We start from the raw sequence: 13625 nt of genomic DNA, 5'->3' as shown, positions 1-13625 counted from the left end.
AAATGATATCCTCAAAACTTCAGCTTTACCGAGGCTGCCAGTGGTTCTGTTCTCTTCCATAGTTTGCCTCTCCTAACTTAGTGGAATGCCAGGCCTCAGAGCATCAGGATATCAGGGCTCTGGTTCCAGATGTATTATTGTTTGGTTGTGTGACATCTTGGATAAGTCAGTTCACCTCCCTGGGCCTGTTTTCTTGTCAATACATTGGAGTCATGAAGTAAGAGATGGGGGTGAGGAAGAGAGCACAGCCCGTCTCTCCTGCCTGCCCTTCTTTCCTTTGGCTTTGTCTTTGATGGCCCTAGAAAGGACTCTGTGGGTTTGCCCTGGTCTGGATCCAACTGACACTCGACTGCCAGGAACTAAAACTCAGAGGGGTGTGGGTGAGATTTTTCTCCTTGTTCTTAGCCAGGCTTTCTCTCAAAAATGCAGCCTGACAAGGGGTTCTGTAGCATGTTGGTGGACTCAGTACCTGATCTAGTGTACAGGACTAACTGGTTGTTGGTAACGTTTGGATAGTTGAGCTGAGTCCTGTGTGCTGACAGTATATGATGGACAGGATACCAGCGTGGTAGAGCCAGTGAAGGGAATACCTACCTGCCAGCGGGGGCTGCTTTCTCTACTCAGGTAGCTGGGGGCTTCAGCAATTCTGTACAGACCAAGACCAAGAATTTTCTAGTTCTTTGCCATCAGTAAGAAACTACCCACCTTGCCATTTTTTTTTAATCCCTTGTACCAAGCAGAGTACAAAACAGCTGCTAAAAATGGATCTGTTTTGTTCATTGAAACATATCAACTCTCCTCGCCCAAGTATCAAGACCAAATCTGTTTGCATTTACTTTAATTAAAAAAAAATACACTAATGTCATGGGACATTATTGGAAGGTCTGGGAAGGATATTATGGCATCTAACAGATTACACTGTTAACATTCCACGGGAATCCCTGGCATGAACATGTGTTTTTGCAAAAGAATTAACAAACCCAGTTTAGGGGTTTTATTTGCCACCATTTTATCGTGTTACATAAATCTAATGAATGACTTTATTAGTAGTTTTATGAATTGTATCTTTCTGCGTTTTTATAGTCAGCACCCAGAACACCTGGAGCTTAATATTTTTTAAGAAAAGTAAAGTTTAAAATAAAGTTTATTTGAAGGGATTTTCTCCATCATAAAAGCATAATGAGAAATATGGAAGATGGAGGGAAAGAAAACAGAATCACCTGTGATCTCATTGACCTTCACACCCAGGTTGGAAAAGGAGCCAAGTAAAATCACAGACAGGGATTACTTTGGTGCCCTTACGTTCAGGATTATTTTTAACCTGTTATGAGGCTTGGCTCTTCTGTAGAGTTTCAATAAATCCCAAGCCATGATGACCATCAGGCCCCTGCCTGTTGTTGGTAGTATTTGCATGTCCTTCCACTCAGTCTTAAGAACACCCTGTTTTCCTGGGCACCCACTGCCAAGGGACTGACTTCTTTTGTAGGACCATTAAAGCACATGTGGGGGCTTGCCTTCCCACACTAGAATAGCGATTTTTGCTTCTTCTCATAAACAGGGCTTTTATGTCTCCACTTCAAGTTTCACAGGCTGTTTTCCCCTCTCTTTTAAAGACAGCTTTCCGATTCCACCAAAAAACTGTGAGAACGCAGTAATAAATGAATTCAGTAAAGTGACAGGGTACCAAAAAAACAGTATGCAAAAGTCAGTTGTGTTTCTATACACCAACAACAAATTATCAGAGAGAAAAATTAAGAAAACAGTCCCCCTTAGAATTGTATCAAAAATGATAAAATACATAGGAATAAATTTAACCAAAGAGGTAAAAGACCTGTACACTGAAAACTGTGTCACTGGTGAAATAAATTGAAGAAGACACAAAGAAATGGAAATTTCTATTTCATGCTCATGGATTGGAAGAGTTAGTCATGTTAAAATGTCCATATTACCGAAAGCAATATATAGATTCAGTGCAATCCTTATTAATTCCAATGACTTTTTTTTGAGTTTTTGTGGTATTATATTTAGTTATCTTGGCTGGTTTAATCACATTGTTGTTATTGTTTATTTTTTGGCTGTGCCACACGACATGTGGGATCTTAGTTCCCCGACCAGGGATTGAACCTGCACCCCCAGCATTGGAAGCGTGGAGTCGTAACCACTGGACTGCCAGGGAAGTCCCCCAATGACATTTTTCACAGAAATAGAACAAACGATCCTAAAATATTTATGGAACCATAAAAGACCCTGAATAGCCAAAGTAATCTTGAGAAAGAAGAACAGATCTGGAGGCATCACTCTCCCTAATTTCAAACTGTATCACAAAGCTGTAGTAATCAAAATGTTATGGTATTGGCATAAAAACAGATACACAGATCGGTGAAACAGAATAAAGAGCCCAGAAGTAAACCCATGTATATATGGCCAATTAATTTATGACTATGGAGGCAAGAATATACAATGGAGAAAGGAAGGTCTCTTCAATAAATGGTGTTGTGAAAACTGGACAGCAGAAGGATAAAACAAGACCACTGTCTTATACCATACACAAAAAATTAACTCCAAATGGATCAAAGACTTGAATGTAAGATCTGAAACAATAAAACTCCTAGAAAAAACCGTAGGCAGTAAGCTACCTGACATCAGTATCGGTGATGAATTTTGTATCTGACTCCAAAAGAAAAGTCAGTAAAAACAAAAATAAACAAGTGGGACTACATGGAACTAAGAAGCTTCTGCACAGCAAAGGAAACCATCAACAGAATGAAAAGACGACCTACTAAATAGGAGAAAATATTTGCAAATTATATACCCAACAGGGGGTCAATATCCAAAATATATAAAGAACTTATAAAAATAGCAAAAAAAATCTGATTAAGAAATGGGCAGACGATCTGAATAGACATTTTTCCAAAAAAGACATACAGATTGCCAACAGGCATATGAAAAGATGTCTCATCATAAAGGAAATGCAAATCAAAACCACAGTGACATCACTTCTACCTGTTAGAATGGCTATTCTCAAAAAGACAAGAAATAACAAGTGTTATTTGGAGAAGAGGGGACCTTCCTGCTGGTGGGAACGTTAACTGGTGCAGCCACTATGGAAAACAGTATGGAGGTTCCTCAGGAAATTCAAAATAAAACTACCATTTGACCTAGCCACTCCACTTCTGGGTATTTATCCAAAGGAAGCAAAATCACTACCTTGAAAAGATAATATGCACCCCCATGTTCACTGCAGCATTACTTACAATAGACAAGATATGGGAACAACCCAAGTGTCCATCAGTGGATGAATGGATAAAGAAAATGTGGTGTGTATATGCAATGGAATTCTACTCAGCTGTAAAAAAGAACAAAGAAATCTTGCCATTTTCAGCAACATGGATGGACCTTGAGGGGATTACGCTAAGTGAAAGAAGTCATACAGAGAAAAACATACCATAGATTTCATTTATATGTGGAAATTAAAAACAAAACAAATGAACAAACGAGAACAGAATGATGTTTGCCAGAGGGGAGGAAGGTTAGGGAGTAGGTGAAAATGGGTGAAGGGAGTCAAGAGGTACAAACTTCCAGTTATAAAATAACTAAGTCATGGAGATGGAATATACAGCACGGTGACTTATAGTCAGTAATACTGTAGAGCACACTCGAAAGTTGCCAAGAGAGTAAACCCTAAAAGTTCACATTGTGTGGTGATGGATGGTAACGGGACTTATTGGCGGTGATCCTTTTGCAAGGTATAAAGATGCTGGATCATCATGTTGTACACCTGAAACCTATATAATGTTATATGTCAACTGTACCTCAATAAAAAAAATTTTTAAGAAATAAAGATAACTTTTCACCTCTCTCCTGTTACACAGTTGGTGTTGTTTTTTTTTTTTTTTTTTTACTGTCATTAAGTCAGTTCACATCACACCATACCCCTCCCTAGGACTGAGTTCTTAATCCAAGTTTATTCCCATAGAATTTTCAGGACTTTTCTTGAGCCAAATCAGACCCTTTCTCTCTCAGCTCCTGTACATCCTCTCCCTTCTCTGTACCAGACAGTGCTAGGCTGAGTGCTGTAAATACACATCGCACCTTAATACCCTTACAGACTTGGACTGGGTATTATTTCTCCCATTTTACAGATGAGGCACTAAGCCTCATAGGCCTGGAAGATGGTTTTGGGATTTAGCATTTAGTTTGTTTTTTAATATTGAATGTTGAATGTATTGCCTTTTAGATTTTGAAAATGCACATCAGGGCAAGTCTGTGGGAGTATGGGGCTTGGTAAAAGACAAATCACATCCCAGTTCACAGCCCCTTTTACCCACTCAATCTACCTCCTCCTGGCCTGCTATTTCGGCCGCTGCTTGAAAAGGTGCAGGAGCTCAAGTCAGATCAGCAACAGGTGAATCTCTTGATGACCCTGGGAGGGCCCGCTGCTGGAGAATGTTGAGACAGCCTCCAGGACGGGAGGTAAGACGCACCTCGTGAAGGCTGTTAGCCCCACCGCTCCTCGAGAAAAGGCCTCCTTTGTGGGCTTCCTTCTACCCAGCAGCAGGCTCGGGGCTTTTGGGGACTCAGGTCAGTTTCTCTACCCTTCTTGTTGCCTTTTTCTAGGGGGCCCAGGGCCCCTCCCTTTCTCTTCTTTACCTGTTCACTTGAGTTGCCCACACAGCTCTGCCTCTGAGCTAAGTGAGTTGTGTTGATCTTCGTGGCTTGTCCCGCTTAGAGGGTCCTTTCTGCCAGTGGGGTTGGATATCTTATTTAAACCATTTAACACCCAAAGCTGGATCAAGGCAGAAGATTGTATAATTACCAGTTAAAATAGAGGCAGTTTAAAGAGGTGAGCTGCAGCAGGGCAAACAAAACGCAAAAATCTTCATTTTGCCCCATTTATCTGGCTTAGTTTAATTCGCTGTATAATCCTGTAGCCTTTCCCTGAACGGTGATCTTTTAAGCCAGACCTTAGAATGTACTTCCCTGGTAAACCCTGTCATTTTGAGAAGGAAAAAGAGTAAACAGTAAAGACTTAATTTTATTTCAGCAAGATTTTGGGGTCCCACTGGTAAGCAAGGCATCAATCTAAATGCCTTGGGAGGCTATTTTTATTTAAATGACTTTTTAAAAAATTTCAAAAGAGATTTCAGACCGATAGGAGATTCAGACATATTTTAAGACAAAGCCAAAACTCATACCAAGCAGATTTAAATAAATAGTGAATAAAAGTACCTGTAATATACTGTGAAATTACAGGGGAAAGAGATTAAGTACAGTATTATGAATGAAATGGCATTTTAGCCATTTCTGAAAAGAGATGAGCAAGATTTGGATAGGAATGAGGGGTCAGGAGGGTCAGGGTGCCAGGCTAAGGGAGCCACAAAGAGACATGGAAATGTGACTCATGCTACTGTGCCCCTGTGTTGGGAGCTGAGAGTTTTTTGTTTGCCGCACGCGGGCCTCTCACCGCTGCAGCCTCTCCCGTTGCGGAGCACAGGCTCCGGACGCGCAGGCTCAGCGGCCATGGCTCACGGGCCCAGCCGCTCCGCGGCATGTGGGATCTTCCCGGACCAGGGCACGAACCCGTGTCCCCTGCATCGGCAGGCGGACTCTCAACCACTGCGCCACCAGGGAAGCCCGGGAGCTGAGAGTTTTTATAGAGACTGGAGTGGAAAAGAAAAACTAGGGTGGAGGCTCTGCATGACCAAAGAATCTGGGCTTTATTGTCTTCCACAGAAAGGATGGCAAGCCTGAACATTTCTGAAATCTGAGAATGAGTGATGTGTCCCTCCATTTAAATGGAGAACAGATAACCATTTGCATTATAAAGGATGAATTTAAAGGGCCCAAGGGAGAGGATGAGGAAGATCCCTTAAGGGAGGCCGTTATACAATATTTGACCCTGTGAAGGGAAAATGAGACCAAGGGCAAGGAGATGACTGTTGATGAACTATTTTAGAGGTAACTGCAGTGACTGACAGGACGTGGCCTATAAGAAGGGAAACTGATGATTTTAAAGATTTTAAATAGAAATTCAGGATAATTGGGGGTGGGGGTAGGGAATGCTACTGCTCTTCAATGAAACAGAAGGATCCAGAAATGAAACATTCGTTCTGTTGGAAGAAAAGTGACGGATTTAATTTGGGACTTTGGGTAGGATATTGGAAATCCTGGCTGGCTACTCCAAAGAGAAGGCCAGGCTAGAGAGAGAATTTTTGAAACTGAGTGCCTTGAGGTCCCACTTGAAGCCAGGGGCAGTTTGGATCTCCACGGAAGATTCTACGTCCAGAATACGGGATGGGCCTCCTCACAGGTACCGGCCATCAATAGTGAGGGGCTGCTCAGAGAGCACCCGGCACACGGAGAATTGTGAGTCTGTGTCCAGCCTGCTCGGCAGAAGGCACCCCCGTCTAGGAGCCTTCACAGGGTGTGTCTCAGAGCCCCTCTAGGAGAGCGGTTTGGAAGTTCCCCAGCAGCAAGTCCTCCCAGGCTCGTTAAGAGACATCTCACCTGTTGCTGATGAGGACATCAGACCTATTAGTGATGCCTGCTGTGTACTCAGAAGGGGTGACTGACCACAGCTGACTGCCTATTTACAATCAGTGAGAATGAAAAAAAAAAAAAAAGAGGGCCTGAGGAAAACTTGGGGAATCTTTACTTAAGGGAAGGAAAATGTGGTGAAAAAAGGTAGGAAATCCCAAGACCGGAGCGTTTAAAGGAAAAAGAGATTTTAAGTAAGGAGCAATGGAAGAGAAATAAAATAGGCTTTAGAGGAGATTAATGGATATGGGATGCAGGAAACTTTGGGCAACTTTTGAAAAATATCAGTGTCCTGGTTGCCAAAGGAATTTTACTGTGTGGTCAGGAAGGAGAGTCGTCAGTATCGACGACTGTAGAAGTTGATAGTAAAGGGAAGGTGAGAAGTGGGATGAGGACTAGAGAGGGATGTAGGGAAGATAGGGTTTGATGCTAGAGTTGATAACTTTGTATTTGAGGGTTAACAGAGAAACATCTAGAACAAATAACACTTGAACTCAATCGTAGTATTCACTAAGCTGGTAGATACCTAGGAGCAGTTTTCCCAGGGAACCCTGTCTAAACGCTGAGTTTGTGTTCGACTGTACTTATACTCCCTAAATTTTCCTTCCCAGTACTGTAGGGGAACTGAGAAAAATAAGTCATAGTCTCTAAGGGGGAAAAAAAAAAAAGACCTTTCACAGCTGGAGAAGATCTGAGTAGAGAGTGGATCACTGAAGCAGGGACCACAATCATGAATACGAGGGTTTGAGAAAGACACTCCAGGTGCAGAGCGTGAGAAATCACAAAGACGGGAAGAAGCATAGCATGCTCTGAGGAGGGACCGGGCTTGTGATCCTTGTTCTGCCTGTGTTCCCATACCAGGAAAGAAGGCAGGTCAGCAGGGGGAAGATCAGGGCCTGGTGATCCCAAGGCTCTAGGCATGAGACTTGAATTGATTCACTGAGGAAAACTTAAGAACGGCAATAGGGCGGTCACGTGATGTAAGGGGTATTTAAGATCTGACCAATGGGGTGTAGCCCATAACGACGTAGGAAGTACTCAGAACGGAGCTGTGGCGTCTCAGTGCAGGGGAGAAAAGGACTGGATGACCAGAAAAAGAACAAGCAAGCTAATAGGACATTCCTTGTGACCCGTATTCCAAAAAGGAAAAAAAACAGCAGAAGCTGCCTTGACTGAAATAATCGGAACCAGTAGCCGGTCTGTCAATGAAAATATTGGTTAAGGTGAGAAAATGACACATCACTTGTATGTAGATGAAAACTTTAATGAAAAACGTAAGGTATATCTGTTTGCCACATTTTTTATGTAAGGCTGGGGTTTCCTCTGAGCCTGCTTACTAGAATACGGTGGTCTATCTTGCATAAGTGCCACACATTACGTATCACTTAGGATTTCCAGTATTGCTGTTTTTAAGAGTGAGAATCTTTTTTTTTTTTTTTTGTGGTACGCGGGCCTCTCACTGTTGTGGCCTCTCCCGTTGCGGAGCACAGGCTCCGGACGCGCAGGCTCAGCGGCCATGGCTCACGGGCCCAGCCGCTCCGCGGCATGTGGGATCTTCCCGGAGCGGGGCATGAACCCATGTCCCCTGTATCGGCAGGCGGACTCTCAACCACTGCGCCACCAGGGAAGCCCAAGAGTGAGAATCTTTAAAAAAAGAACTTTTAGCTTTATTGCAGTATACATGACAAAACTGTAAGATGTCAGTTATACGTTGTGCTGATTAGATACATGTTTGCATTATGGAAGGATGCCCCTCGTTTAGTTAATTAACCCATCCTTCACCTGAGGGAGAATCCGAGGACTAACAAAGCAAACTGAGGGCAGGCTCTTCCCAAATTATAGGAGTCTAGTCCTTGCCACATTCCGCAGTATTTTGATTTGTTTTTAAGCAACTGGTCTTTTATATCTTCGATTGTACTCACTGTTTATAGAAATAAGAACCCTATTTCTTTTCACAACTATATTTAATTTTATGTAACATCTAATTGAATTATGTAGTTCCAATAACAAGCATAACTGGCATCAAGATGCTGGGCAACACAGTTGGGTGTTGGTACAGAGGCAGGTGGAGAGAGCAGAGGTCCATGCTGTGGGTAGAGTCTTGAGTGGAGGTCCATTGAGGGGGCCTTCTGGCTTCCCTCAGATTTTCTTTTTTGTTGTCGTTGCTGTTTTTTTGCAGTACGCGGGCCTCTCACCGCCGCGGCCTCTCCCGCCGCGGAGCGCTCCGGACGCGCAGGCTCAGTGGCCATGGTTCACGGGCCCAGCCGCTCCGCGGCACGTGGGATCCTCCGGGACCGGGGCACATATCCCCTGCATCGGCAGGCGGACTCCCAACCACTGCAAAACCTGGGAAGCCCAGGTTTTCTTTTTTTTTAATTGTAGTTATATATAATTATACAATTATTTATTTATTTTTGACGGCGTTGGGTGTTCGTTGCTGCGTGCCGGCTTTCTCTAGTTGCAGCGAGTGGGGGCTGCTCTTCATTGCGGTGCGCGGGCTTCTCATTGCGGTGGCTTCTCTGTTGCAGAGCACGGGCTGTAGGCGCATGGTCTTCAGTAGCTGTGGCTCGCGGGCTCTAGAGCGCAAGCTCAGTAGTTGTGGCGCACGGGCTTAGTTGCTCCACGGCATGTGGGATCTTCCCGGACCAGGGCTCGAACCCCTGTCCCCTGCATTAGCAGGCGGATTCTTAACCACTGTGCCACCAGGGAAGTCCCTTCCCTCAGATTTACTCAGGTGTGCACCCTGTAAAATTTCTCTAGATGCTTTATTTCTGGAATGCATTTTAGGGCATGTCTTTTACATAGGAATGCCACTGCGCATTAGAACCCGTCCCTGTGTTTGTCTGCCCCATGCAAATTGCTGACCATGTGTTTGTTGTCAGGATCTCTGATTGTGCCCATGTTGATTTCAGCTGGGGATTCCCAGCAAAACTGCTAGTCCTGGCTTAGGATACCACAAAGGTATGGAAACAGCGCAAGGCCAGAATAGTGCTAAGTGTGCTTACTAGTAAACCCTGGTCATATTTACCTCTGTACTTGTTTGTTTGTGCTTTAAAACTAGAGATTCATTTTCAAGTTTATTGCATTGCCAATTGTGTTTGCAACATATGTATATTGCTTAGCTAACTGGGTCTCAAAATTCTGTTTTAGCTTTATTTTTAGCTTTATTGACTTGGCATTAAACAAAGCAGGACAGTCATATTTGACAAATAGCCTTGTGTATACTTAGAAGTACCATACAGATACAACGTGAGCAAATCTAAATCTGAAATTATTGTACATCTCCCAGTTGGCTTCTCAACTTTAACTGGAACCAGACATTCCTCTACTGACACTCTCATAATGTGTGTGTGTGTGCATGTGTATGTGTGTGTACATATCTGTATGTGTGTTCATATGCATGTATCTATATAGCCTAACCAGATACTTGTGTACGTTGTGTTTATGGAATTGTGGCCTCTTTGGGACCAGCTACTCTTTCTCCTTCACACAGTATACTCTTTGCATATCCTGTTTGTTTCCTGTTATCCTTTTTTGTTTACTGTTTGTTCATGGTTTATAGTAATAACATCTCAGGCCTACATGCTACCTCATGACCTTCATTCAGCTTCAACTCTCACACCAATGTGGAATGCTCTTCCACATTTGTAGTTCAAATTCCTAAGGGAAGTGAACTAACTCAGCCAGTCACTCTCACTTGCATTTATGCAGAGACCCTCAAGCCAGGCCCTGCACAAGCCTAAAGACAGCCCATCCTGAGAACAGGGGCCCATTCCCAGTCCCACAGGGTGAGACCAGGGCAGGGAGGAGTTGCCTAATTTGGAACGTAAATGCCAGGCAGGAGGTGCTGAGGGCAGGATAGTTTCCCTTACACTCTAGGATGGCATGAAAGATAAAGGCTGCCATCAGTTATTCAAAGGGATGTTTTATATACATACAAGCAATCTTTTCTTTGCCCCATTGCAACACGTACAAATTTCCATTACTGTGATAGAGTTAAGAAAATCAGTCCCCCAACAACAAAGTTCGGTTATCATATGTATTAGTTTGCTTGGGCTACCATAACAAAGGACCGCAGACTGGTTGGCTTAAACAACAGAAATTGCTCTTCTCGTAGTTCTGGAGGCAATAAGTCTGAGATCAAGGTATTGTCAGGGTTGTGTGTCTGTGTCCTAAACTCCTCTTAGAAGAACACCGGTCAGAATGGATTAGGGTCTGCCCTGATGACTTCATTTTACCTTAGTTAACCTCTTTAAAGGCCCCATCTGCAAATACAGTCACATTCTGAGGTACTTGGGATTAGGACCTCAACATAAGAATTTTGCAGGGGGACACAGTTCAACCCCTAACACCGTGGAATACTAACTGTGTAAATGATAAGCTTTGCTGCTAGCTCTTCAGTCCACAAATCACTATATAAATAACAGATGCATATCAGGATCAGTGACCAATCACATCACTTTTTCCAAAGTGTGCTGGTGATTGGTCACTGAGCATCTGTTGTTCAGTCCATTTACAGACAGCAAAGCATGCGGTTGTGGTGGCTCCTCATGTCCCAGTGATAAACCCACAAAAATAATCAGGAGAGGAAACTGATCACCAGATGTGGAAGTGGAGCAAAGAGGCAGAAAGTAACAACACAGGAAGTGAAATTGGATGTGTGTAGAAGATTTGAAAAGGGCAACATCAAGCTGAACATAGGAGTCCTCATGAAACTGCAATACAAATCATACTGGAAAAGCCCCATGAATATAAAAAGCAAGCTAAAGTCACCTTAACGTATTTTAGTGTAAATTGCACTAGGAACATGAAGCCACTTATGGTTGAATTTGAGTATTTACTTTGGATTGAAGACTATAACAATAATAATAAAAAAATCCTATCAGTTTGCTTAGTGCTCAGGCCGAAGTGTTGAATTTAGTTGCCACATTGAAAGAAAATGGTAATTACAAGGAAACTGGAGAAGAACATACTACTGCTGGTAAAGGCTGTTTTCATCGTTTCAGAAATGGGCATGAATTGATTATTGTTGAGTGGGCTTGGTGGTGCTGCCAGGGCACATAAGGGCATGACTGTGAAATCTGCACCCAGGTTCCAAAGATGAGTTAAGGCAGGAGGTTGTGATGATCACAAATGTTTACTGCTGATGAGACAGATCTTTTTTGGAAGACAACCATATCAAGAGCTTAAGTGAAGAAAGATGTAGGATCACAAAGTGGCCTTTGGAGTGGAATCTAGATATTCAGCCAGAAGAACTTAGTGAAGGCGAACTTACCGACATAATGAAGAAAATGGTTGTGATGAAAAAGATGAAGATGTCCCAGAGGAAGTGACACCAGCCAAAAAAAAGAGAGAACTTCACATTAAGGGAACCTGAGAGATTTCAAGACATTGAAAGGGCAAAGGATAAAATGGTGAAAGCTGATCCCTGGCAATTTGCCAAGGCTTAGAAAAGACTTGCTCTGTATCCTAAGCTATTTGATGAGAAGAAAAAGAAGCCAAGTGCTATCCAGATATTCTTGATACATTTTCTACCATTTTAATGTCATATTTCTAATGTTTTGAATTAGTGTTCTAAATACTCATTTTACAGTTTTTCATTTCCCTGTACATGCATAACCCACAGCAAGAGTTCTCAATGCTTTGATACAAGTTTGTCAGTGTCATGGAATGATCATAATTTTCCCATTGATTATCGGAATGACTTTGTTGGGTTTCTACTTGCATGGTCATTTGTATGGTCCCTCACTTCCACACAAAACAAGGACTGCATACGTGTGTGTGTGTGTGTGCACGCACATGTGCGTGTTATGTGTGTCTGTCTGTCTTTGCTGGAAGTCTTCCTGAGATGTGCCATGTTATGTTTTTATTTGTGTTATTCACCTAAGCCTAAGCATAATGTAGCCTTTTCCTGATGATTCAGAGTCATCCTTTGTGCTGTAAAGTAGAATAACCTCCAAGTTAGAGTGTGGTTTATGCAGCCAAACTTCCAGATTTCACGTCCTGGGTCTGTGACTGATTTAATTTTTTATTTGAAGTATAGTTGATTTACAATCTTACATTAATTTCAGGTGTACGGCATAGTGATTCGGTATTTTTACAGATTGTATGCCACTAAAAGTTACTACAAGATAATGGCTGTAATTCCCTGTGGTATGTAGTGTATCCTTGTTGCTTACCTATTTTATACAGAGTAGTTTGTATCTCTGAATCCTGTACGCTTGGTCTCTCTGTGCCTCAGTTCCCTCATCTGTAAAATGAGGAGGATAACAGGATCTCATAGTGTTGTGAGGATCGAATGAGCAAATGTGTATAGAGCACGGAGTGCCTGGCAACGCGGTGAACAGTGTGCTAGCTGCTACTCTTGCTGTCAGTGGTGATGGTGGTAATAGTAGAAGGATTCAGGATGCCATGTATCTTAACATGTATTGAAATTGATGTGCTTTCCTTCCTCTACGAAATGGCCTCAAACTACTGTGCTCTTGATTTCTTGTGTTGCTTTACTTACGTGGCCTCCTCCCTTGTAACCTGGCTCTTGGAGGCCTTCTTGACATCTGCCTCGAGCAGAACAAGCACCCTACTCTTAACCCCTGTCTCATTTGAATTTAATGCTTTAACCATGGTGGGTTTACAGATGAGAGAATTGGTCTTGTGCTGGTGGCCTGTAAGCCTGGGTGAGGGCTCCATTCCTCCTGGACGGCCTGTCACGGGGAAGCCCAGAAGAGCACTGTTTATTTGGCTCCAGGACTTGTGCTTCGGCATTTGTCATCATCTCTAAATGAGGTTATACTCCTAATCATTGTGTTTTACCTATCTGTCTCAGAGCATTAAGTTATTGTTTGTAAGCATTCACATTATACTGCAATCTGTTACCTTCTTTTGGCATGTCTTCATTTTTTTAGTATCCTGAGGACCTCAAAGTACACAGGTGGCCCAGGCCCCCCAGAGAAGCCCTGATCTAGAAACAAGCAGGTGGAGTTCTGGCTCTTAGGACTTGATAGTAACTGGATGTATGGTCTCAGGGTAAGAAAGCAGAAGTGTATTTCTTTTAATTCTCCATTGTTGCTCTAAACCTCTTGCAGGCTCCC

At 42.8% G+C, this 13625-nt stretch overlaps 1 protein-coding gene across 9 annotated transcripts in view; it reads left to right on the top strand.

Moving 5' to 3' along the window:
- SMARCA2 (SWI/SNF related, matrix associated, actin dependent regulator of chromatin, subfamily a, member 2) overlaps positions 1-13625 on the top strand; it is a 185945-nt gene that overhangs the window by 130270 nt on the left and 42050 nt on the right. Inside the window, exon 28 of one of the 9 annotated variants that reach the window (XM_060102249.1) lies at positions 2104-3797. The exons of the other annotated variants lie outside the window; for them this stretch is intronic. Within the exon in view, the coding sequence (XP_059958232.1) occupies positions 2104-2241 (138 nt within the window). The 3' untranslated portion in view covers positions 2242-3797. Of the gene's footprint in view, positions 1-2103; positions 3798-13625 lie in introns of those variants that run through there. 9 annotated transcript variants of the gene reach the window in all.

The sequence above is a fragment of the Mesoplodon densirostris genome, chromosome 6 (genome assembly GCF_025265405.1).
Source record: "Mesoplodon densirostris isolate mMesDen1 chromosome 6, mMesDen1 primary haplotype, whole genome shotgun sequence".
NCBI lineage: Eukaryota > Metazoa > Chordata > Mammalia > Artiodactyla > Ziphiidae > Mesoplodon > Mesoplodon densirostris.
This window is presented reverse-complemented; position numbering and strand designations above follow the sequence as displayed.